This window comes from Atractosteus spatula, chromosome 17 (assembly GCF_055471065.1).
Source record: "Atractosteus spatula isolate fAtrSpa1 chromosome 17, fAtrSpa1.hap1, whole genome shotgun sequence".
NCBI lineage: Eukaryota > Metazoa > Chordata > Actinopteri > Semionotiformes > Lepisosteidae > Atractosteus > Atractosteus spatula.
The window spans coordinates 7907020-7928902 of NC_142722.1; the positions used below are offsets into that span (position 1 = coordinate 7907020).

The window sequence follows — 21883 nt, forward strand, 5'->3', positions numbered from 1 at the left end:
GAGATTAGTTAACCTTATAGACTGAGGTGAAAATCTCCTTTATTTCTTCTCTAGCTGAGCGCAAGCCTCCACTCTTCAACATGAATGCCATGAGTGCCTTATATCACATAGCCCAGAATGATTCCCCAACACTGCAGTCCACTGAATGGTAAGTTCTCTGCATTTGAATCTGAAGTGCCTAGTAAGATTTAGGTTAAAGGATTTAAATTTCTTTTATAATTCCTGGAATAGCTGTTACATATGTGAAAGTTTTGAATTATTTTGGTATATTTTGTTTCCATCAGATGTGAAAACAAATTCACAATTTTGACCAATTTTAACATGGTTTTTGTCTGAAAAAAGCTTTAAAGATTTTGCATATAATATCTCTAAAATATGGATGTTTTAACCACATTGTAACAGTGGTTTTCGGGCTTTTCCTTAGCCATCTGATTTCATGTCCCTTACATTAAATGTTTTTAATTTCAAAATTTCAAGGTCGGATCCCTTTAGAAGTTTTGTGGATTACTGCCTGCTGAAAATTCCTCAGGACAGACCGTCATCTGCTGAGTTACTACAGGTAAGGCTTTTTCATCTTGAAAGCAGTACGTTCTGTGAAGAGTGACTGTTTATGCCAAAGTGATGCAGGATACAGTACATAGTAAACTTGTTCCATACAGTTTTTAGAATTTGTGTTACAGTACGGTAAACAAGAAAATCCTGAAATTAGTTTCTGAGATTGCATAAATCACTGGATTAACCAAAAGCTTGCCAAAGCGTTTTTCTATGAAAAACTTTTTAGTCATGTACTACAAAAAGCCTTGAATATGCTATTCTCTGTAGGGCAAAATAAACGGGTATGGCCTGACTTTTCATTTGCTTGTCCACCCTGTCTCTGATTTATATGTTCCTGTTTAGGGGCTAAGACAAGTTTTGTTTGATGAATGTAAAAAGGGCGTATTTTGCAGGTTCGATTCCTGAAGTCAGTTTCCTGCAGCTGTACAGATTGTGTTAATGCAGTCTTCCTTATGGCATACCTGTGCCTTGTATCCCAACTTGTCACTGTCATCTTCAAATGACGGAAAACTAGCACCAAATTTGACCACTTACACTCTCAGCATTGCTAATCTCTCTGTCTGTTGTGCACGTGCAGTGGTTATTTGAGCTTTTTGTTTTGAAGCTGGCAGGTAATCCTAATCACCTTTAATAGTTTTATGTTCTTGGTAGTCAAACTGTATTGGTCAACACGAGCTTTCTAGTGTCATGCTACAGTCAGGCCATGGAATTCATCTACTAATGTGCAATAATGTAACGGGGAGGGAAGGGTTTGATCCTGGAGGATGTTGGATTTACCACCGATTCCCCTCTGATGGGCAAGCAAACACAATGTCAGGTCAAGAGGCGTTTCTCAAACTGGGTTGCTAAACCGGTTTTTGTATTGAAGGCTTTGTTTTTGTTCTCTTCTCGGCTGTTGTGGGATCTGCTGGCAATTCATTCTGCCTTCCTCAAAATTAAACTGTAGAGCTCAAGGCCACTTCAAGGCTTTTATTTTAATTCCCTCTGTATTGTTGCTGTATATAATCCAAATTATTTAATGTAATTATTACATTTTCTCAAGTTGCATTCAGAACTAGGCCATAAGCGCCACCTTGTGGAAATTCAAATGAATCTATTCGTTTATGGCATGTGTAAAGGGCCCTTAACATTTAAGGAACATTACCAGACTGCTTTTTTCTTTTAAATCTGTTATCTGTCGTCTCTGTTACACCTTTATTGTAGTGCTTTGTTTGCTGACCTTCATGTGTCAAAATTATATTGGATCTAACTGGTTCAAAATACAACCACAAGAAAGCATGGCAGAAAACTGCAATTGCAGAAAAAACACTCCTACTTTTTTGTATTTTTGCTTACTGACGTATGTTCAGGACCCTTATACTTCAAAGTACAGCCCCTGGGCTGTGCCCAAATGCTCAGAGGGAGTAGGGGCTTCTTATCATTCCTTATCATGCGCTGACCCATCTGTTTTACCATTCCAACCTAAACATTTCAGGGTCAGAATGTTAGCAAAAGAAATCTTTTTAAATTCTGCACTTTAAACGTCATTTTCTTTAGCATATTCTTCAGCTTGATCTTATCTTTAGGTTAGATCCCTTTTTCAGGCCATAAAGGCCCTTGGGGGAATGGGAGGTAAGGGCCACCATTTTTCTCAACCATCCGACACTGGAGGTGGAGGTGATGTGGTCAGCATCATGCTCCGGATGGCTTATTACCCCCGGAAGGTACTCATTTGGAAAGCAGGCTGAGTGGACCTGGGAGCTGTCTGGGAGGAATTAGAGCAAGCTCCATCGCTTGCCCCTACCTGGGATTGAACCCGGGACGCCCTTGCCATCTGATCTACCACGGCTCCGATCTTATCTTTATCTTATTTTAATGGTTTTTACGAGTTAATATTGTACAGTGCCCTGGGATGCCAAGCAGGAAGAGCACGGTGTCAGAGTGAAAGCATGAGTTGTGTTGTAGTGCATAATTTGCAGAAAGTGCAACAGGCTTTTGCAACCAAATTTCATAACTATGTCCCAATTTATATATTTTTTTAGAAACTCTTTTCATTTTTGCATAGCTGGTCAATGGTTTTTGTTGTTGTTGTCCTCACTCTTTTGTAAAAGTTTATATTCATTTTATACTTAATAGAAAAAAAAGCATTTAAAATAGTCTGGCTATTTAATATATGAGAATTTTGAGTCTTGAGTTTAGAAGACAAGGGCATAATTTTAAGAGAAAATCTAAAAGTAGGTGTATTTGACTGAGCCTGTAGTTAGTAGTTTTTTTTTGTAGTGGTAGCACACGGTGCAGTTTATAAGACACTGAACTCATGCATTTAGACATTAAACTCTTGCAGTGCTAAAGTAAAATGTTGGACCTAGTAGATTAGCATGCCCCTACAAATAGGTTTTTGCAAACGATGGAAGAATTTATTGACTTTAAGTTAAAATGGCACTTTCTTCCATGGGTATTTTTGGGTATTTAGAAGCTTACTCATGTAACTAGGAGACCAGTCTTCTCTCTTTCCAACTAAAGCTACAGTATGATGAATGCTAAAAATAAGACCCACTTAGCTGGCTATTGAAAGGAGAATTCAAGCTATGAATGAAATGAGTTTATAATGATAATCTATGGTTGTGGGCAACACAGAGGGATACATAGTAGGACCAGTAATATCCCAGTAGAAATAAGAATACTTAAAGCCAGATACAAAAGATTTACTCTCCAGATTAATTAAATTGATTTCTAAAGAGAATCTGCTTCAGAAGACCACTGTCCTAAACCAAGGGTGCACAGTAGTAGTAAGTATAGAAGCTAATTAAATTCTGGGGTCTGATTGCTGATGTCTTTCTTCTGTATGCATTTGAAATAGTGCTTGTTTTCTAGCACGTAAGGAGATTTGTAAAGGGAGAAAAGGGCAGGGAGAGTCTACCGCCTTAGAATCTGTAATTATGTCATGCATAATTTCCTTGTTTGAGAGCTGTATTTTTTTGGGTGCTTAAGATATTTAGTCACTTATAGATTTACTTTGATCTCTTCAAGCATGACTTTGTTCGGCGAGATCGGCCTCCCAGTGTGCTGATCGACCTCATCCAGAGAACGAAAGATGCCGTCCGGGAGCTTGACAACCTGCAATATAGGAAAATGAAAAAAATCCTGTATCAAGAAAAGCACAATGGGCCCTTAACAGAGTCCCAAGAAGAAGAGGAGGTGAGATTTAACAATGTCAGCGGAGCACAAAACTGCATGACACCAGTAGGCACTACAGTTGACAAAACCCCAACAGGCCAGGCAACTAACCAGAATGCCTCCCGTGAAACAAGTTCAGCCTTAGATGATGTCAGTCTCTGTGCTGTAGTATTCCTACTCACCCACATGACAACTCTGGAATTCCAGGGTTGCTGCCATCTTTGCCTAAAATGAGAGATTCTGATAAAGAATTGACGGATTTTGGAATACCCACTTGTAATATTAGCCCTGATGTCCACAACCCTTTCCCAATAGTTTCAGGTGTTGCAATTTGTAATGACATAAGTGCCACTTTATTCTCTGTTCCACCACTCAACGGTTGTCTCCTCACAATCTTATTAGTCTAGATGCCATCACGCAGACTCTGTAAAGCTAAGAAAAGCACACCTCACTCTGACTAACACATTGCATCATGAATTAACTTAAGATGCCACTAATGAACATATGGATTACTCTTGACGTGACTGTGATGAGACAAATTCATACCCATATATGATTCATTAATGTATAGGGCAATGTACACAAAAAATTGTTAAACTGCACATTTTATAAATGTTTATGTTCTTAATTCATGAATGCCTTCTTAATAACATTCTTAGTGTATACTTCATCCAAAATAAATTTTAAAAAATAAAAGGAAAATAATGGTAGCGTATTTGACCCTCTTCCCCAGTGTTTTGAATGGTCTCCTTTAAAGTTGTTTATAATATCTAATAGTACATTTACTATGGCATAATCCTGTGATGATGAGTAAGTTTTCATTGCAAAATTAGGTGTTTGGAACTATGGACACGTGAAGTGGTTTTCAACCAGAGATCTGCAGAGAGTTGGTCACCAAAGAGTAACTCACCCCCAAGATCAAGAGTGTGTAAAATGAACATGCAGTGCTTAATCTTGCTTCGAAGCAAACCAGCTTTGCCTATGAGTGTCTTTGTTGATGTGCAACTCTAATTGATGAGCAGTTTTTCAAAATGATTTCCTGTTGTTTGTTTCTTGGCTTACATTGTGAAAGCCGGTCGCCCAGTCATTCGGAAAACCCAGGTATAGAGTGTTTGCTTGTGGTTGTTCTTGCAGGACAGTGAACAGGCCAGTGGCAAGACGAACAGCCTTGGCAGTAACCACTCCATCCCCAGTACCTCCATCAGTACAGGAAGTCAGAGCAGCAGTATCAACAGCATGCAGGAAGTGATGGACGAGAGCAGCTCTGACATAGCCATGATGAATGATTACGATAGCACGTTAGAGTCTGAGAGCTCATCTGCCCCGAAAAAGGTTGGTTCCAGTTTCTCTACTGCACACGCTCAAATCAGGAAAATTTGCGTTAGTCAACTTTTGTTTTGTTTTTTTACAATGTTGAGCTGTTTAGGTGTAATATTTTTTGCTACCATATTAAAACTACGAATACAGTGTTTGAAGTTGCAGGGAAAGAAAAAACATTGCCTGTACCGATTTATTATTATGGGTTTATTTTAAATTAAAACTTCACTAAACTGATCACAACTGCAAACTAGATTCTATGCTGGGCAGCCAGACAATTATATGTTACTCCATAAAATCCTTTAAGTCATATATTCATTAAATCTAAAGAAAATAGTCAAGCATCTCCAAATTAAATAGTGGAAAACTGATATCTTCAGAATTGAAAATGAGCAGTATGTAAAGTATGGGTTTTTAGCCTTGTAATTAAGTTGTACTAGTTGCTCTGTCCTCAAGGAAATCTGATATAAACTGGTTAGAACAGTACTGAACACTGTTGATGCAGGAAGTCAAAGACGTGTTCTATATTGTATAACTAATAGTGGTCAGAATATTTTCAATTCTTTGTCCTCACATTTTGTGCTCTGGAAATTAAAAGGTTGTTTTCAGTCCATTAATTTATTGTGATGATCAAAAACATGTTAATGGAACAAATCAAATGATCTTTATCAAAGAGGATGAAGAATTGTTGCTGAAGATGGTATTAGTTTTGGGAGTAAAAAAGTTCATATTGGGATCATTTTGTTAGTATGTGACACAGATAAATGTCAAAATGATGCAGGTGTCCTTTCGTATTAATTGTGATTTACTGGAATAACAGGTACAGTTCTTTCAATATGTAAAGGTATATACAATTTTCATGAATATATATTTAATAGGGGAGATTAAGTTGGTCTTAAGACATTGTCACAGGTTAATGTTTTCCCTTCTTTTAATTATAACTGCCAAACATAGAATAATTTTAATTTAAATAATTTTTACTTATTTGTTTCAGGTCCTCTTAATTGCATTATGTTGTAGATGCTACACATTTTTTGTGTTAATTGTGACAATATGTTAATTACAAAGTTCATATTTTTGGGTTGAAAATGAATAAATTCCACAAAATATTTTTTGTGGAATTTAAATGTCTTTTCTCCCAGAGCTAGCCTGAAATATATTCAGTTTACATTTCGAAAAAGAATGAACAGTCTGAATTTTGAATGCATCAGTAATATGAGATCTACATGGTTTTATAAGTTTTTGTCTTTCTGTCAAAACTCTGTCATAATATATCCAGCCTACCTTTTGCTTAATGGGATATTGTATAGAAACATTTAATTAAGATTATGATATATGTGGTATAAAACAGTCTTCTTTTACAAAAAAAAATCAGTTTTTGGCCAACAGCAGCCATTACTTCACATCACTTTTCTGTTTTTATTTATAAGCCTTATTCTCAATGAGAAATCATGGAAAAAAAAAATTATCTGTTGGTCTTAAATGAAACCTACGATGAATTAATTCAAATTCAAAACAATTGTATTGAATGTGGAAGGCACACAAATGTCCTGTGGTGTTATTAGAACATGTTGAGAATGCCAACCCTATATAATATGATGTGTTAGAGGAAGGTGACATTCATTTTAAATTGTGTACTGTGTCTTTAAAAAAAAAACCCGCGTGAGGGAGAGAGAGAGACGGGCAGAAAAAGAAAGCACTAGAAACTAAGCCTTTATGACCAGAAAGCATGGCTTTAGTGTGACTGATAAATCATTAGAGAGATTTAAAAGGATGATCTCATTACCTCTGTGCCATGTTCACAGAAATAAGAACCCTCCAGAATATTAAATTCAAAAATCAAACAAGACAGCCCCATTGATGTTGAGTTAATGGAGAAGAATCAGCCTGTTCATAATTTTATTCTAGGACAGGAACATTGGTGTTCAAGGACTTAGTTTTTTTAAAACATTTTTAATCATTTGCAGAGTGAGTGCCGCGATATCCTCCCTATATGTTTTATTTCCTTTCCACTGTGGAAAGCCTGCCAGAGACTCGGGCAGCTTCCCACTAGTGATCAGCTGACTGTTAGCAAAGCTGCAATGTGTTGCTTATTCATTTTACCGTGGAGCTGCAGGGAATAGCAGGGAGCTAAACTATGCATTTCAAACAGTGCCTGTGCAGAAAGAGGGGTGAACGAGAGGCAGCGAGAGAGGAAAGAGCACATCTGGACTTTCTCCTTGTTTTTATCCATTTCTGCAGGATCATGTATTCATAAGGGATGAAGCTGTCCACAGGGATCCAAGGCCTGAGCTGCGGCCTACTTCGTCTGACAAGAGCCAGGCTCACAACTACAGGAACCGAGAGCGCTTTGCCACAATCAAATCAGCATCTTTGGTAAGCCTCCTTGAGCCCTTCAAGAAGGGGCTTGCTTTTAACGTGTGTTGTCATAGCAACAGGATCCTGTTAATAAGCACTTTTTCTTTTTAGATTTTGTAACAGTTGTCTTTAAGAGATGAAGTCCTTTTTTCTTTAAATTACATATTTTATTTATTCTTTATCCTGCAGTGTATTGTTTGCTGTTCCTTTACGTCTAGCTGTGGTCGCAGCCCTGATTTTATTTTGCGGCCCTGCTTGTTTAAACATAATAGTGTTTCTGCAATGCTTCAGAGAGGGTAGTGTGTGAACACATGCAGAAATAATACCGGTCGCTGCTTTTGTTCTGTTTTCAAGGACAAGATTTGTGTCAATTCCCAGGGCATTCTGTCTATCTAGTCATCTAAAATAAATGTTTAAGTGCTTGTCTTTTGAGCTGATGAAAATCTGAAGGATGAGTGATTAATTCTATTTAGCTAGAATGGGTGGTGTCCATTCACAGCCTTTTCTGATTATTCTTTAAACGTCAAGATTGTGCATGCCTTAAAGCATTTAAATGCATGTGCAGTAATTTAATAACATCATTTAAGAAAATAGACCTGAGAGAAGATCTCAGTCTGCAAAAGCCCTGCATCCCTTATGGTAGGGTAATCATTAAAATAGTGATGCCACCTGAACAATATGCATGCAAATGATTTTGGGGGGGATCTGAGTGCATTCCCTAGTGATCTAAGCTGCGCTTGTGTACATTAATATAAACAGGCATGCGATCTTCATTGTGGAAGGGAGGATCAGAGAGGTGGGGGTAGGGGGGAGGTTAGTGTCAGGGGGAATTGTTTCACTTTTGCCATCAGGAAGTTCTGTGCATGTAGAGATGGATATTGATATTGAGATGGGGAATGTCAGCTGTGCTTCTGTTCTGGTCAGGTAAAGAGGGCTTGGCATTGTAGCTGCATAGCTGATATCATAGTCAGGATTGTTAGCCCTTTTGCAATAATTCAAAGGTGAACAAAATTATTGCTTCTTGTAAAGGAATGTGTATAGTTTGCTGTTTGCGTAGTAGGTGCTATAAGTTATTAAGTGTGTGATTTATTTTGTTTATACGAGTAGGTTTTGTGCTATCATCCTATTGTATTTCTTATGCAATAAGTAATTGATTCTTGGCAGTACCTTTACATAATAGGAACTAGGGTGCCCAGTTAAAAACTAAGGTCTCTTTAGTGGTTTGTCGAGATTAATCCGATCTCTGCATTAGAATACAATTTTTAAAATGATAAGGATTGTACTTCAGGCAGATACGACAAAGTGTTAAGGTGCTGACTGACAAGCTCTGGCACTGTGCCTATTGGGCTTAAGTTCAAAATAGCCATGGCTAAACTGGCATTGCTTTCTGACGGCTGAGAAGGTATTACATATTAAATGAGTAAGCTACTTCCCTGTGTAAACATATACGTGAAGGAGTCAATAAATGATGCAAAGCCTGACATGCACAGTAAGTTATTGTAGTATGCTTTCACAGCAGAGATGGATCCAGTGCATGCAGCCTGGGTGGGGTTCTGATGCAAAGAAGGACAGTAAAGCAAAAGCTTATTTCTCACGAGCACGTCTGTAATGAAGATAGTCCTTGCAGAGGAACTGGAGTGACAGAATAGGGTGCTGAGGTCGCCTGTTTAATGGCAGTGGAGTAGATGCATGGTGGGTGTTTCTGGTGGCTAGCTCGTCAGTACCCCAGATGACCATCCTGCTTAATCCAAACTTTGTTCAGGCCTCCCTTTCAGCTACATCCTTAGAACTTATGTACAATGTCTGTGAAGACTTTACTCAATTTCCTTTGAAGCTCTTAATAAGGCACTTTTGCTGAATTTATACAATTTTATATTCTAATTATACAATTATTATTAGGCCTGTATTGCTGTTTGGTTATATTATTGAGGAGTTTCTACTAGGTGGTAGATACGAATCTTTCCTAAGAACGCTTTTGAGTTGCTTTTTCATCTTGCCTAGACACAAACTATTTTCACACCCATGATGTAACCTAACTACTTGGAGAATAGACTGCCTTAGAAAGATCTAGGGGAAATAGTCTAGTAGAAGGAAGTAGCTCGAAGAAAATCCATCTACTCTCAAGTATGGTCTTTGTCTTGCTGTTGGCTGTACTGTATGTATAAGTTCTTATTAATTACTACTGTAAATATTTCAGGTTAAGACCTAGACTCAACCAGTATATATTTAGTATTAAACAATGTCTATTTTGAGAATGCAAATAGAAATATGTGTTGGTTACAGTGCATTTGACCAGGACATTCTCCATTCTCCTTTACATACTTTTTTTTGTTGAGTCACATGCTCTTTCTTCGGTTTAAGAATCTGGCTCAAAACAAGTGACTTGGATTCAGTGTTACAGTGGAAGTATTGATAAAAGCAGCTTATAAAGTGCCCAACTCATGTGACCTACCTGCTAATAATGCTTAGTCCAAAGACGTTTACTGCTCACTGATGGCTGCAGACGTTGCCCAGAAGACCTCTGCATGTTGCTAGCCCGATTTGTCAGGAGAGGATGTGCTCTAATGGAATGCTGTTTCAGTCAACTTTGTCAACATGCTGGGCTTCCGAGTTGCTCCGGGAAGTTATGAAAAACTCCACAACTGCGTTGGTGCAGATAACTCTTTTTCTCCAAACCAGGTTTGTTTCTAAATCTCTGCAAGCAAGACAGGAAATGGTATAGGGTGAGTGAAGCTTGGGTAGGGGGACAAATGTTATGATGCTGACCAGTGTGATGGTTAGCTAGGTCAGAAATGGCAGTAAGGTTGGCTGTTTTGTAATTACTGTGGGTTTCTGTCTCTCCGAGTCAGTGGCATCCTTGATGTTTGGTTTTGTGCGTTTCATGACATTATAAAAGAAGAGCACTGACTCGTGAAAGAAGGACCCAGAACCACATTTCCAGAGTTGGGACTGGTTCTTTTTTACCCCCTGGTCTCTTTGGGGAACCCCCACTCCCCCCATTTCCTGATTCCCTGGTGCTCTTCTGCTACAAGGTTACAAGGCAGATCCATGAGCATGAGCAGGAGAACGAGCTGCGGGAACAGATGTCAGGATACAAGCGGATGCGGCGGCAGCACCAGAAGCAGCTGATCGCTCTGGAAAACAAGCTGAAGGCTGAGATGGACGAGCACCGCCTCAAGCTGCAGAAAGAGGTGGAGACTCAAGCCAACAATGCATCCATCGAACTCGAGAAACTGGCCAAGAAGCATGCAATTCACACGGAGAAAGAGGTGAGTGTTGCAGTATCACTGCCTTTAAGCCAAATACTACTGCTGCTCTTACTTTGCAAATGAACGTAGTTTTGGAAAAAGAGATTGTCCAACACAAATCGCTTTTTGTGATTTAAACTTTTTTGTACTAATTGAGTTTCTGAAGATAAAGTTGAACAGTAATGACTGTGGTGGTGCCCAGGCTGATTATTGGGGAATTTTCTTCAAAGTATATATGCAACAAATGTGTATTTAAAATTTAACAGTACCTAGAAAGTAAAATCTAATGTTAAACCCAATACTACTGTAAGGAAAATGATCATTCAGCCATTTTTATTTTAAATTGGATTAGGACACATAAGGCTGAGTGGTCCCTTTGAATAGTGAGTTTTAATGCTTGTTTTATCTTCTTCTAAAAGAGACAGTGTAGATGAATTGGCTCATCCCAGAGAAATGGAGAGTTGGTAAGAGAGCAGGTAAATCTAGGTGATGGGAACATACTTTCTTTGAGATTCTGGTGCATGAATAAGGAAGCCACCAAAACCTACAAGTCCTGCATTTCTAATTTGACATGTGGATGTTCTGAGCTTTACCAGTATGCAAGCACACCAGTCAATGACGTTGTTGAACTGAATCCGTTTAATGGATTTATATTGTTCGATCTTACTTTTATCGAGTTTAGGTCTAGATATAAATTGAGAAAGGAAAGAGTGCCACATTTCTTTTAGTATATTCCTGTAATACTGAGTTTGCTGTAGATGATGTGAGTTTTTTCTTCTTTTCTAATAGAAGCATATTATTTGTGTGTTGTGTAATACAGATGTTTTCCGATTTTAAAAACAAATTCCATTAAAATGTCAAAATATCTGGCTAGAAAGGGTAACAACTGAGTGTAAATTACTGAAGAATAAAAATCAAACACTTCTCATAGCTTGTTGTCTCTGTGAAAGAAAAAAAAGGAAAAAAAAGTTCCCGGGCAACATGTTTTACAATAGTACAGCAATGTTAATAAAACAGCTTCATCGGTATTGCTTTAGAATGAAATTAGTTAGTGAGTCCTACATTCATTTTGATGCACTACAACTTCCTCTTTCAACCTGTAGTGTTGAGTTTTACATATTATTATTATTAATTTATTGCAGATACACTTATCCAAGGTGCCTTACATTATTACATACAATGGATAGGTGTTGAAGTTGATATCTTGATTTTTCAAGATTTTTTTATTTTTCTGTTCTGTTTGACAAGTGACTCGGGTTCATCCAGTTGTTTTCACTGGGTGATCCCACCACACCACATTTAGCTGCAGTCTTCTCTCTGTGCAGACGAAGACAGCAGCGGCAGATGAGAAGAAGTTCCAGCAGCAGATCTCGGCACAGCAGAAGAAGGAGCTGACCAACTTTTTAGATAACCAGAAGAAACAGTACAAGCTCTGCAAGGAGAAGATTAAAGAGGCAAGAGCCGTTTTCAAAATGAAAGATGTGTACTACAGTGATAGAACAGTGGCATGCAGCAGTCATGTATTACACTCTGCATTTTGGGCTTGTGAATTGTAAATTAATTGTTTTACTAAAAAGGACCAGAGGCCTTTGAAGACTTTAAAGATCCTTTTGTGTCAAAGTACACAGGACAGTTTAAATGCATACTGCCAAGTGATCATTGATACCATTTTATTCCATGTATATTAGAAAAAAATATGTATTTTAATTCTTGCTCTGCCTTGTGTCAGTTGTGCTACTAATGTGGCAGAGATTTCTCACTTTAATCAAAACAGGGTAAAGAAGGTATTGTCCAGTACCGTCAGGGACACTAGATTAGAGTCACTAAAAAAGACCAGTCTCCATTGAGTTCAGGTGGGTAGCTGCGTCAACATGCATAGGCTGCAAAGGAACAAGTATTAGGTTTATTCCATGCTGAAAAAAGAAGAAAGAAAACACAACGTTTCAGCTGTGGAGCCTTCTTTGGGTGCAAGGGTTAGGGTTACACCCGAAGAAGGCTCCACAGCTGAAACATGTCTTCTTTTTTCTGTTTTCAGCATGGAATAAACCTATTACTTGTTCCTTTGCAGTCTACAATGAGTCTCTTCAGGGAAAGTTACACTATTTGAGCACCCACACCAGCCTTGGTCTCTTCTTGACACAGTGACAAATTGTAGGGCGTCCTTTGTTACTTCAGAAGGTCCTGGTGAAGCCATCCAAAGAATGAAGCCAGAATCCACAGGCAGGTTTTCAGAGGTGTGATGTGAATCATTGGGTCTGTCATCCCAGGAGAAAAAGCCCTGCTTTTAATGTCGGCTGTAAAGGTTCAAGTCCTGGCAGCCCCTGATCTTTGTCTTTCCTTTACTGTGTTAACAGGAGATGAATGAAGACCACAGCACCCCCAAGAAAGAGAAGCAGGAGCGCCTGTCCAAACACAAGGAGAACATGCAGCACACACAAGCTGAGGAGGAGGCACAGCTCCTCAGTCAGCAGAGGGTTTTCTACGAGCGAAACTGTCGTGCCTTCAAACGCAAGATAATGACCAAGAGGCACGAATTTGAACAGGAGCAAATACGAGAGGTGAGACTTTTTTTTACTTGCGCCATGAAGTTTCCAGGTGCTGGAAAAATATGTACTGTCCCGTGATAAAAAAAGTATGACAGCAGAGCAAATGGCAAACAAAATGTTAAGTCTTTTTTTTTACAACATTGGTGATTTACTACTGCTCCTGTAGGAATGAAACAGCTAACATTCTGTGCAATTTTTTTTTAATGCCTTCATATCTTTTTATAGTAATAAATATTAGGTTGTTTGTGTATCGGATATTAAATTTACAGAGATGTGCTATTCGTGTTTTTGTTTTAAAAGATTTTTGTTTTTCAGCATGGATTTGGGTAGCATCACCAACAATTTAAAAAAAAAGGTCTGGTGGGAAGTGCCTGCAGTTTAGTGGGCTTGAGCAGCGAAGGGTTAATTTTTCTCTTCTGTAGTTTTTTTTGCCTGGGAAGCAGATTACAAAGTATAAGCAATGAAACTATGTTCTAATCTAAAAACTGTGAGCTAAATCATTTATGCAGCAGAAGTAGGAAGTGTTAATTTGTAACTTCACACAGGAATCGAGCGTGGCTGTTTAACTAAACTTGCACTGGTGTGAAAGCACACCAGAAGGTATATTAACTGATCTGACCTGTTTTTACATCTATAAGCATAACATAGGAGATGGCGTTTACTTTTTGCAAAAAAAAATTTGAAGAGATAAATTACATACAAAATCCAAAACTGCCAGCACGCTGTTTTACACTGTTTCTTTGTGAACAAATTAGTAATTAGTTCTAATTTACTCAGCATAACTTGAAAGCAAAACAATTTCCCTGGCCCCATCTTGTTTTATTTTAAACTATAATAAACTATTATAAATTGACACCGGGAGAGAGCTGTAACTTGCTTATGCTCCATCGCAGGAGCTGAACAAAAAGAAGACACAGAAGGAGATGGAGCACGCGATGCTGATCAGGCACGACGAGTCGACGCAGGAGCTGGAGTACCGGCAGCTGAAGATGCTGCAGAAGCTGCGCATGGACTTGATCCGGCTGCAGCACCAGACGGAGCTGGAGAACCAAATCGAGTACAACAGCCGGCGGGAGAGAGAGCTGCACAGGAAACACGTCATGGAGCTCCGACAGCAGCCCAAGAATCTAAAGGTATTCCTACTCCAGCTTCTGCCTTGCTCTCAAGCCTGTTGAAAGGCCATTGCGCGGGTTACAATGAACACTGGGAAAGGTTATGGCCAATATTGTGTCTCACCATGTAGTATTTGTATATCTGTAAAACCCACTCAACATGTTAAAGATATTATATGTAATTAAGCATGCAGATGCTTTTTTATTTCTCCATATCAGAAAAGATCTTTGTCATTGTCAGTGTTAGTCTGATCTGCTCAGGTTTTTTGTTTTTCCACCAAATAGATATTGCTTTTATTGATTTGGCTTTACTAAGGGTCACTTGCTGGAACTATAATCTTTAAGTGTGTGAAATCACTAATATCGGGATTTCATTGATTTTAAATTTGACGTGGCGAACAAAAGTTTTTTTTGCAAGTTAAGGTTTCCTAGCTATTGTAGAGGGAATATTTTAAGACTGTTACTACAGTGCTTCATCAGTAACAAAATGTAGTGTACTATATGTGCTATTAACTGAAGGGAATAGTTACTCACCAGAGCACGTTAGGGATTAACATAATGGACTGATAGCATTGATTTGCAGTGACCTAACCTTGCAAAATGTTACAAATATTCAAGTTTTCTTTTTATACCTCAGTGATCTATTTAATGGTGCCATGAAGCTAGCTTTATGCAGGCAATGTAACCATTAAACCATGATGAAACTGGGCAACACAAGAGAATTATAACCCCCAGATGTCACTGTATGATCAGAATGCATTCTCAGCACAGCACTAGTAATGACCCTTAGCATTATTCTTTCGCCTTCATTTAGCCTTTGAATTGTGTCTTCAGCCTTCTATTATCATTTTTTCTTATTTATTCCCTTTGCTGTTAAAAATAAAAAAGGGATGTACTGTGATCCACATTAAGGAATAATTTATTATTCAGAAGTTTTGTTTGTGTGTTTCATAGCTATACGAAGGCTGTGCTTAGTACTGTATAATTAGCACTTGACCAAACAAACACGCACAACGTACATACTGAAAGGTTCCAATACTCATGTTGCATTTTAATGATTCTTAACTATTTATCTACCCGGTTGCATGTCTTTTTTGTTTTAGAAAAGATCAAACATGCAGTGGAGACACTTTTTTTTTATTGCTTTTATTCCTTTTGATCGCACATTGCTGCTTTTTTTCATTGCAGGCCATGGAGATGCAAATTAAAAAGCAGTTCCAGGATACATGTAAGGTGCAGACAAAGCAGTATAAGGCACTGAGGAACCACCAGTTAGAGGTCACTCCGAAGAACGAACACAAGACTATACTGAAAGCACTGAAAGATGAGCAGACACGCAAACTTGCCATTCTGGCAGAGCAGTATGAACAAAGTATAAACGAGATGATGGCCTCGCAGGCGGTAAGTTGTCAGAAGGAAGTAACAGAAGCTTTGTATGGTTTCTATGTAAAAATGGTCTTTTCAGTGAGTTTAAATGTTTCCGAACAGAAAATAATTAAACCACCGCATTCCTGTAGTTAAGCACGTAGGTCTTGGAATAACAGTCATGTACACATGCTTTTTAAGTGCTCTTAAATCAGTTAAATGCATAGTGATGCTGACCCCATTTCCATACCCCATATAAGGCACAGCAGGAACGGTTTGTGCATTGCTAGATCACTTGCAGCATGTTAATTAGATAGTATTGATGTGAACAGGCTCTCGCATTTGTTAACATGGAAATAATACTGAAGTCCTTAAATGCTATTGTTGTATTCCTATATAAACCCGTAGTGAATGCAGATATTTTGCATTATTTAATTATACAAATCATGCTGATCTTCTCTGTTATCAGGCCATTTTCTCTGTCACCATGTTAAGTTTCTGCTGTGAATAAAACTTTGGTTGAACTACTTGTAATTCTGATTGTCTATTCATGCAGAGACAACACAATGGAGATCCAATCCCAAGAAATACAGATGTGGTTGTCAGACTGTCTTCTCCCATCTGTTGCCTTGGACTGTTGAGTGCATTACAGTGCTTTTCTTTCTGTTTGCAGTTGCGACTGGATGAGGCCCAAGAAGCCGAATGCCAAGCCTTGAAACACCAGCTCCAGCAGGAAATGGAGCTACTCAATGCCTACCAGAGCAAAATTAAAATGCAAACAGAAGCACAGCATGAGAGAGAGCTGCAGAAGCTGGAGCAAAAGGTCTCCTTGCGCAGAGCCCATCTTGAACAAAAGGTGCGTTCAGAACAGAAATAGGTTTTAAAGCAGCTGTGTTGGAGGGGGGTACCCTGCCAACCCTGTGTTGCATTGTACGGTCATGTATATGTGCTTGCTGTCATATCAGATGCATTATTGTTTGTGTTCGTTTCTTGGGAGAAGAGGCAATAATATTCTAGCACTCACCTTGCCCCAGGAGCTATGTGGTCATTATCTTTTGATTGTTAACTCGAGCGTTCCCCTGGAGTCATGTCCTAAACCAGGGTCATTTTGATTGGTGCTGGCTGGTAATAGACATCTACAGTATGTGCATAAAGCCTAGACAAACGTGTGGGCTTCTAGCGCCATCTGTTGCTTTCATTGTAGAACTACAGATTAGAATTGTGCAAGTATTATTGCCTGGATTTTACTAACTATCCTTTCATGTATTGCAAGAGAAAATCTTTCAAATTAATTTCTGTTTCCTAGACTGAATGAACATACGATATAAGAAAGGTTTAAAGGATTCTAAAACTATAAATGTGGCAATTCTGGAAACCATTATAGCTGTTACATTGTACTCTTACGAGTACAGGCTGAGTGAAATATTCTCTCCAGATATCACTCCCAGAACTGACAAGCATACACAGTTAATTTTCTTGGCACTAGAGATGCACATTTTGTTCCAGCTTTAAAATAATATTTTAAGTGCTGTGGCCTGGTAAGAGACCTTTTACTAAAATAGCAATTATATAGGAGCAAGGGTGAAAAGTACTACAAGTCACACTGAAAATATAAGTTAGAGAATACAAACTGTTCAAATCTCCAGAGCTGAATTTGCTGGTAATTTGATTAAAATATTTGCACCAGCATGAAGATGCACTCCACCTAGAAACAATATAGGTATTGAACAAAAACTGTTTTTTACTAAAATATAATTTGGGGATTTAAATATGAAATACTCTGTGCTAAGCACTGTGAGAGTGATCCTATGGGTACTGTATATTTAAGATCAGATAAGATCACTTTATTGGCCATATACAATTTGTTGCATTAGGAATTTTTCTTTCAGATTACCCCAGCTTTCTCTCCGTGAGACACACAGACATGGAGAGAGAAGCTTGGGATCAGAGCGCAGGGACAGCCATTTATACGGTGCTCCTCGAGCAGTTGGGGTTAAGGGCCTTGCTTAGGGGCCCAACGGAGTAGGATTCCTCTGCCGGCCGTGGGATATGAACCTTCCAGCCACAGGCGCAGATCCTTAGCCATAGTGCCACCGCTCAGCCCAGCTTTAATGAGAAGTGGACATTTATATGGACGGCACCTCAACAGGGATTCCTTGTTATCTTACAGGGATATCTTAGATAGACGCTAGCTGTCAGGGTTTATTCAGTCCTCCACATTTGGATTTTCCCCTACCAAAGCTCACTTTAGATTTATATTTTTATTCTCGTACAGCAGTTTAGCATTTTTTTCCACAGGCGATGTAAGTGATCTGCTGTTCTTGATTACAGATTGAAGAGGAGCTGGCTTCACTTCAGAAGGAACGCACTGAAAGAATCAAACACCTGCTGGAACGACAGGAAAGGGAGATTGAGAGCTTTGACATGGAGAGCGTCCGACAAGGGTTTGCAAACCTGGGTACATTAGACTATCCTAAGGAGGACTATAGATGAAAAAGATTTGCCATCATACCCTGTCCACTTCTCATTAAAGCTGGGCTCTTTGCTACTGACATCACCTCCGGACTAGTGCCTGTGCCTAGTGTCCTCAATAATCAGGGCCCCTTGTAATGTTACAAGTAAATGCTGGATAACTTTTGGTTGTCTTTTAACAAATGTCACAGTATTGATGTTCATGTGCAATGATAACTTTTGGTGAAACTGAAAAAAGTGGATGTACGTTGCTTAATGATCATGCATTAGAAATGATTTGTCAGTCTGTGCAAAAAAAAAATGAAAAAAGAAAAAAAAGACATTCTCCTGCAGCCTTATCTTATACGCTGCTTCTCACTTTTGGTATTTATTCATCAGGAAATTTTATTAAGATTGAGCAATTTGATATGTTTAAATATGAACTCATATTGTACATATTGGTAGTTACACACGTTACTTCTGGGGAAATTGTGATTAACAAATGCTGGATAACGTAACTCAGCCCAGCATTTAACTGTATCATAATCATTTTCTGCTGTAGCAGATGATGTGAATACCATACATGAATCCCAAAACCCAGGTAGCACATAGGGCATGGGATGTTCATGTATTTTGTGTATAGAAGGATTTATGGAGAGCTTTTACTTATTTTCATATTGTATTTTAACTGGTCCTCAGATCAATTTTTTAAGATGATTTTTTTGTTCAGTATTTGGAGTTTAATCTGTCAATGGGATCTTCTATTGGAATTTTCCATCTAGATCATTATATTGCTTTATCCACACTTTCAAGCTGTGTATTTTCTTACAATAAATCAAATCAGTAAAATGCTTTATTATTGCATGCACTTTAAAATTTTTCAGGTTATTAAGAAAAGCATGAATCTGTCAGAGCTTTTAATTATATTTGTAAATAAAAGTGCTCACCACATGTTTGGTTTGATAATTGTTCTTCACATTAGTTAACTTTTCATCCTCAGTTACTTTATCCATGTATTTTACAGTATACCACGTTTAAAGAGCACTGCACTGAAGCATGTCTGAATGCAGATTTGTGCATTAAGAACATAGGATTTACAAGTGGTTAGGTACATCTCATCACCACCTTCATTTGTTCTTTACTTTCTATAGACATGAGAATGTTGCTCTGAAATTAAACTTCAATTAATGAAGATAAAGGTGGCCTGCAACCATTTTCCTGTTACTTAATATTTCGAGTGCTTTTAACATATCCAGGGGCAACACCCTATTTTAAAGAGCAAGTGTGTGTCGTGGTTTCCTTTTAAAAACCAGGACAAAAAAAACAAAACAAAAAATCTCTTATTCTTGTATCTAGCTTATTTTATTGCAATCTAGTGAAAATTACAATTCTTACTGCAGTGAAATACTGCAGAACTGTGCAATTAAGGTCAACGAAATGAGAACTTTATAATTAACACAAAAAATAGCAGATCTGCAACGCGGAGATGCATAATATAATTAGGCGGTAGTCAGTTGCATTGGTTGCTGAGGCTTTCATTTGCCGGACAGCTGTTGATACAGCTTCGGCACATAATCATCCCATTCAGCTTGGTAGCAGGTGCCAGCTACTGGAGCTCCTAGCTTGTACTTCTTGCGGAAGGCTTCCACTTTGAATTTTCCACGATTGTCTCCAGATCGATTGCTGAGAACAGACTCATTGCATGACAAGGGTCCGGGCTGTTCATACACCAGCCACACATAGCGGTGGAGACCTGGAGGACACATCAAGCAGAAAAGCTGTTATGCCTTTATGCCAAAATGCCGTGGAATCCCCCCCCCCCCCCCCAATTAATCCTTTTGTGTCTGTTTCTGCATCTGCTCTTATATCCCATGACAGATTTGAAAAATAATGGGATCAGAAAAGAAGTGTAAATATCCCGATTCCACCAATTTGCAAATGACCATCAATTGCATCACCGTTTGAGAAACGGGCAGCTCATTCTGCATTCCTTGACTGCAGTGTCCGTATGGCAAGAGTCCATGCAGAACTTTCAGAATTCACCAGACAATGCAGGTCTGAAGGGAAGGCTGTTTTGCACTCTACACCTTTAACAGGCTTTCAGAAGTCTGATAAATTAAAGGACAGCCCCAGGCACTTGTAAAGGGCTGAAATCTTTCTCTTTCCCTGAAAAGCACATTTGAGTTTAATTTGAGCTTAATTGAGTAGGGGAATTTCAGATTGCTCGCTTTCTAAAATCCATTTAAAACAGCCTGCGGCTGTGCCACAGGGGAAGAAGAATCCGCAATGAAACCTGACCTAGTACAGTCAGTGCAGTCCATGAATTTCAAAAGGTTTCTGGCACAGCACATCATAGCAACAACGACCTCTTGGTAGGACTCGACTGAATGTTATTTTTTAATACAACCATTTGAAAGATGTAAATGTAACATGTAGTTGTAATGCTGCTGTACAAAAACCTCATTATATACCTGCCTAAAGGGAGGTCTAACTTGTTTTTAAATCTTACCAGTTCCTTTTGGAGGGCCAGATCCAACATAATCGGACATCACACATCCAGTGCCAACATCGTTTCCTTTCATGTTCACAACCAAAAAGTGATGCCACTCCCTTGCATTAACCAAAAACAAAGGTTTCTTAGCAAAAAGATTAGTGTAGTCACGAAGATAGGCACCAGTTCATATAGGCAACAGATTTGAACAGGTCTTTTATTAAATGCACCTCAGATGATTCAGCAGTTATTTACCATATTAAATACACATTTTACATTAAAAGTTCTAGCACTTCTGTCTTGATGTCTTAAAGCATCCTCCCACTCTAACTTCTTTTAATTCTATTTAAAAATGTATGTTTATAAACGTATGTTAGAACCTCTTTAAATATTGCGCTCATTAAGCGTGTCCCGCATCGTATTCCTATAACGCTCAGTTTTGTGATCTGATTTCATTGTTTATTATAGAGGCCTTATAATAAGGCTCACCTGAATTTAGGGTCCTTTCTGCTCGGCGCGTCTGGGTCGGTCAGGACTAGAGTGTATAGTTTGACAGGGTCGCAGCCTGACCAGTCAATTCTTGTAGGCGCGTTTTGCACCTGGAAACACGCAAACAAACGGCGTCTCGCATACTGAATACACTTAACAATCCTGCGCATAAACAATTCCATGCGTTTTTAGCTCCAGTCCGTCATCGCCCTATTATTCAGACAAGCATGAAACCAGTGCATTCGTTTCCAAAAATGTGAAGTTTCCTTAAAAGGTTTCAATGTTAATATGGACCAGCAAATTATAGCGCGTCACCCTCCGCATTATCTCAACGCACATACAAATTAAAACAGAAGAAACGTCTCCCGTCGTCAATATCACTCCTCGTTTACCTGTCGATATTATGAAATTGATGTACGCTTTAGAGATTTAGGCTTAAACAGCCATGTGGTGCAGCCGAGGCCTGAGCAGAGAAACGTCTTGTACTCGTACTGTACCTGGGTGGGTGTGAGCACTTTGCCCAGTTCATCAATTTCAACAGGCCCATATTTGACGGCCAGAGGGACGGCGGGCTTCTCTTCCACCTCGGTGAGAGCCAGCGGTCCGTTCCACGCACCTAGATCCACGGGCATCGTCTTAGCAAACCAGACCTTATGCAATAAGGCAGACAATACCGCAATATGCGAAACACCCCAGCTTCTGAGCTAACGCTGCCCCACTTAAATTTTGATGAGCGCATACATTTTTCAACTGACGGCCCACTGAGCCAATTGCCGAGCGCTCAGCCCCATGTGA

The 21883-nt window shown here is 38.9% G+C and overlaps 2 protein-coding genes across 5 annotated transcripts in view; one reads left to right on the forward strand and one right to left on the reverse strand.

The window, feature by feature from the left end:
* Positions 1-19056, forward strand: part of LOC148818975 (serine/threonine-protein kinase TAO3) — a 43052-nt gene extending 23996 nt beyond the window's left edge. For all 4 annotated transcript variants that reach the window (XM_088935883.1, XM_088935882.1, XM_088935881.1 and 1 more), the window contains 12 exons: positions 55-148; positions 478-559; positions 3565-3732; positions 4846-5043; positions 7270-7404; positions 10419-10655; positions 11960-12088; positions 12989-13192; positions 14074-14313; positions 15481-15693; positions 16331-16513; positions 17989-19056. In XM_088935883.1, the coding sequence (XP_088792009.1) occupies positions 55-148; positions 478-559; positions 3565-3732; positions 4846-5043; positions 7270-7404; positions 10419-10655; positions 11960-12088; positions 12989-13192; positions 14074-14313; positions 15481-15693; positions 16331-16513; positions 17989-18150 (2045 nt within the window). In that variant the 3' untranslated portion in view covers positions 18151-19056. The remainder of the gene's footprint in view (positions 1-54; positions 149-477; positions 560-3564; positions 3733-4845; positions 5044-7269; positions 7405-10418; positions 10656-11959; positions 12089-12988; positions 13193-14073; positions 14314-15480; positions 15694-16330; positions 16514-17988) is intronic.
* A 395-nt stretch (positions 19057-19451) lies between these two features.
* On the reverse strand, positions 19452-21853 carry pebp1 (phosphatidylethanolamine binding protein 1). The gene is made up of 4 exons (XM_088935889.1): positions 21586-21853; positions 21089-21198; positions 20618-20718; positions 19452-19861 (listed from the first exon to the last, which is right to left on the reverse strand). The coding sequence occupies exons 1-4, from the start codon at positions 21718-21720 to the stop codon at positions 19644-19646; spliced, it is 564 nt and encodes a 187-aa protein (XP_088792015.1). The 5' UTR covers positions 21721-21853; the 3' UTR covers positions 19452-19643.
* Positions 21854-21883: the final 30 nt, after the last annotated feature.

Excerpts from the sequence above, each read along its gene's own strand:
- pebp1 (XM_088935889.1), bottom strand. The coding sequence starts at position 21,720 with ATGCCCGTGGATCTAGGTGCGTGGAACGGACCGCTGGCTCTCACCGAG. Across the intron at positions 21,199-21,585 it reads AAGTGCTCACACCCACCCAG|GTGCAAAACGCGCCTACAAG; the intron begins GTACAGTACGAG and ends GCGTGTTTCCAG. Across the intron at positions 20,719-21,088 it reads AGAAAGGACCCTAAATTCAG|GGAGTGGCATCACTTTTTGG; the intron begins GTGAGCCTTATT and ends GGTTAATGCAAG.